Below are 2413 nucleotides of genomic sequence, written 5' to 3'. Positions count from 1 at the left end.
TGACCTGATCCTGAAATGGTAGGCCACTTTCTCCTTGGGAACTCTTGCACACTGTGTTTGGCTCACTGTTTGCTTTACCTATTTGTTTGGAGAGAAAGCCTATGCCAGCTGTTTGGTGTTGCTTCCTGCTAAGAGACATCTGACTGAAGTGAGAGGCTTCAGGACTTCTTCGCTTTGTGGATGTCTTTATCAAGGGTTTCCTCTTTGGCTAATGGTAACTTCCTGAAGCCTTCAACAGAAAGGTGATGGTGGTGGGAACTGCTCATCCTACTTTCTGGACATACCATATATACATATCAGTAAGTATTTTCCCTTCTGCTTTTCCAAGAGCCTAACATGTTTCATATGCTCTGTTCCAAAAAGTACATCCCAACTCATCTTACTCTCTTACAGATTTTAAAGAGTAAGGAAGCATCAGCACGTCAAGCATATTCAGATCTAATGGCACAGCAAAATAGCACAATTGATGAGAACAAAAAACTCACGGGAAAGGTAAAAATACTTGAGGAGATGCTGGAGACAACGAAGAAACAAAAAATCCAAGTGGAGCAGGAGCTCCCTAAAGTGAGGGAAGCTGCAGAAAAAGAGCGGAAGAAGCAGCAAAAGGACATGGAAGAGATCTGTCTTCAGAAGACCAAGGCTGAGCAAGAGGCAAAACAGTGTCGTATAGATCTGGAGAGCATTGAGAAAGAGAAAGCGGATGCAGAGCAAGAGTTGGAGTGTGTGAGGCAGTTCGTGTTTCAGGCAGAAGCTCAGAGAAGCATACTGGAGGAAAACCTCCGTGCTTTTCGAGATCAAATAGAAGAAAGCACCTTTACCAGAAGAAACCTTGAAGAGCTTCTAAGAAGAAAAGATACTAATCTTCATGATTTAGAGAAACAAAAAAAAAACTTAATGCAGGAGCTGAAGAAAAAAACAGATGGAGAAGAGAAACTTATGAAGCTCATCAAGCAAATGGAACAGGATCTTGAATTTAAAGGGAACTTATCAGAAATAAAGCTGCAAGAAATAGAGAAAACTGAAGCCAGGAGGAGGATTGTTGAAGGCAGGTACTCTGTAACTAGAGAAACTTCCCTGCCAAGTTTCACAGCTGGGCAAGGCAGCCAGTGTAGGACTGATTCTGAAATTATGAGTTTCCAGAAGAAACTAGAAGCCAAAAGAGCAGAAGAGCTTAAACAGAAGATAGATGAGTTAACCCTTGCTAACAAAAAAGCTGATAAAACTATTAAAGACCTGAAATATGAACTGAATGAAATTGAGCTTCAGAAATCATCCACAGAAGAAAAGTCTCGTTTATTAAAAGAAAAACTAGATAAAGTCAATGGTGAACTTAAATGCCTAAAACTTAAGTTGGAGGAAAAAGACCAAATAGAGCAGAGATATTTGCAACAGTTGAAAGAACTGGACAGACAACTACAGAGAACTACAGGTAAAGCTGAAGAGGTGATGCAAGAGGCTACAGATCTTAAGAAAATCAAGATGAACTATCAGGAGGAGCTGAAGTCTGTTCAGCAAGAAAAGACACAGCTAAAAAGAGAAGTAGAGGAATTAACCAGATCACAGGCAAAAACTGAAATCACTATCAAACACTTGAATTCACAAATCAGTTCTCTCCAGAAAGAGAAGCTGGCAGCTGAGCACAGATCACAGTCATGCAAAGGAGAGGCAAATAATCTTCAAGACCAGTATAAGAAAATCAAAGAAGAGTTGCTTCAAAAAACAAAAGTAGAGAAAGAAAAGCAGCAGGAAATTCAGATGCTGAAGCATGAATTAGCCAAAAGCAATGAGGTGTCAGAAACATTGAAACGACAGATAGAGGACCTTAATAAATGGAATACTGAAACAAAACTCCTGATGAAGCAAATTCAATCTGAATCAGAGAAGATGGCTTTGGAAAAGCAAAGTATTCAGAGGAAAAATGATGCCTTAAAAGCCCTAGCAGATGGTTTCAAAGAACAGTTGCGTACAACAAATGAACAATTGCACAAACAGACAATAATTGAGCAAGAATTCATATGTAAAATCAAAACCCTCGAAGTTGATCTAGCAAAAACAAAAGACCTAGCAAGTGAATATAAGCAAAAATGTGATAAACAATGTGCTTCCACCCTAACCATTGACAGGGAGGTTAAAAATTTAACTGCCCAAATGCATGCTCTAACTATGGAAAAGAGAGTGAGCGAGCAGAAAATAGAGCTACAGCAAGCTCATATCCAAGAGCTAAGCAGCAAATTAAAGAAACTGCAGGATGAACTCCATCAGAAGACTCTGGATGAACAAATGGCACGCAAGAAGATGATTCTGTTCCAGGAAGAATCCATAAAGTTTAAACACTCTGCAGAGGAATTTAGGAAAAAAGTTGAAAAATTACTGGAATCCCATAGCATGACAGAGAAGGACATTTCTGGCATCA

The 2413-nt window shown here is 39.4% G+C and overlaps 1 protein-coding gene across 1 annotated transcript in view; it reads left to right on the top strand.

Moving 5' to 3' along the window:
- LOC103808398 (plectin-like) overlaps positions 1-2413 on the top strand; it is a gene marked incomplete at its 5' end in the record, with an annotated part of 13885 nt that overhangs the window by 8278 nt on the left and 3194 nt on the right. Inside the window, 1 exon segment of the mRNA XM_009081180.1 lies at positions 394-2413. This exon segment is cut by the window's right edge and continues 24 nt beyond it. Within this exon segment, the coding sequence (XP_009079428.1) occupies positions 394-2413 (2020 nt within the window).

This window comes from Acanthisitta chloris, unplaced genomic scaffold, assembly GCF_000695815.1.
Source record: "Acanthisitta chloris isolate BGI_N310 unplaced genomic scaffold, ASM69581v1 scaffold17148, whole genome shotgun sequence".
NCBI lineage: Eukaryota > Metazoa > Chordata > Aves > Passeriformes > Acanthisittidae > Acanthisitta > Acanthisitta chloris.
The sequence above is the reverse complement of the archived record's forward strand: the minus strand, read 5'-3'. Positions and strand labels throughout refer to the sequence as shown.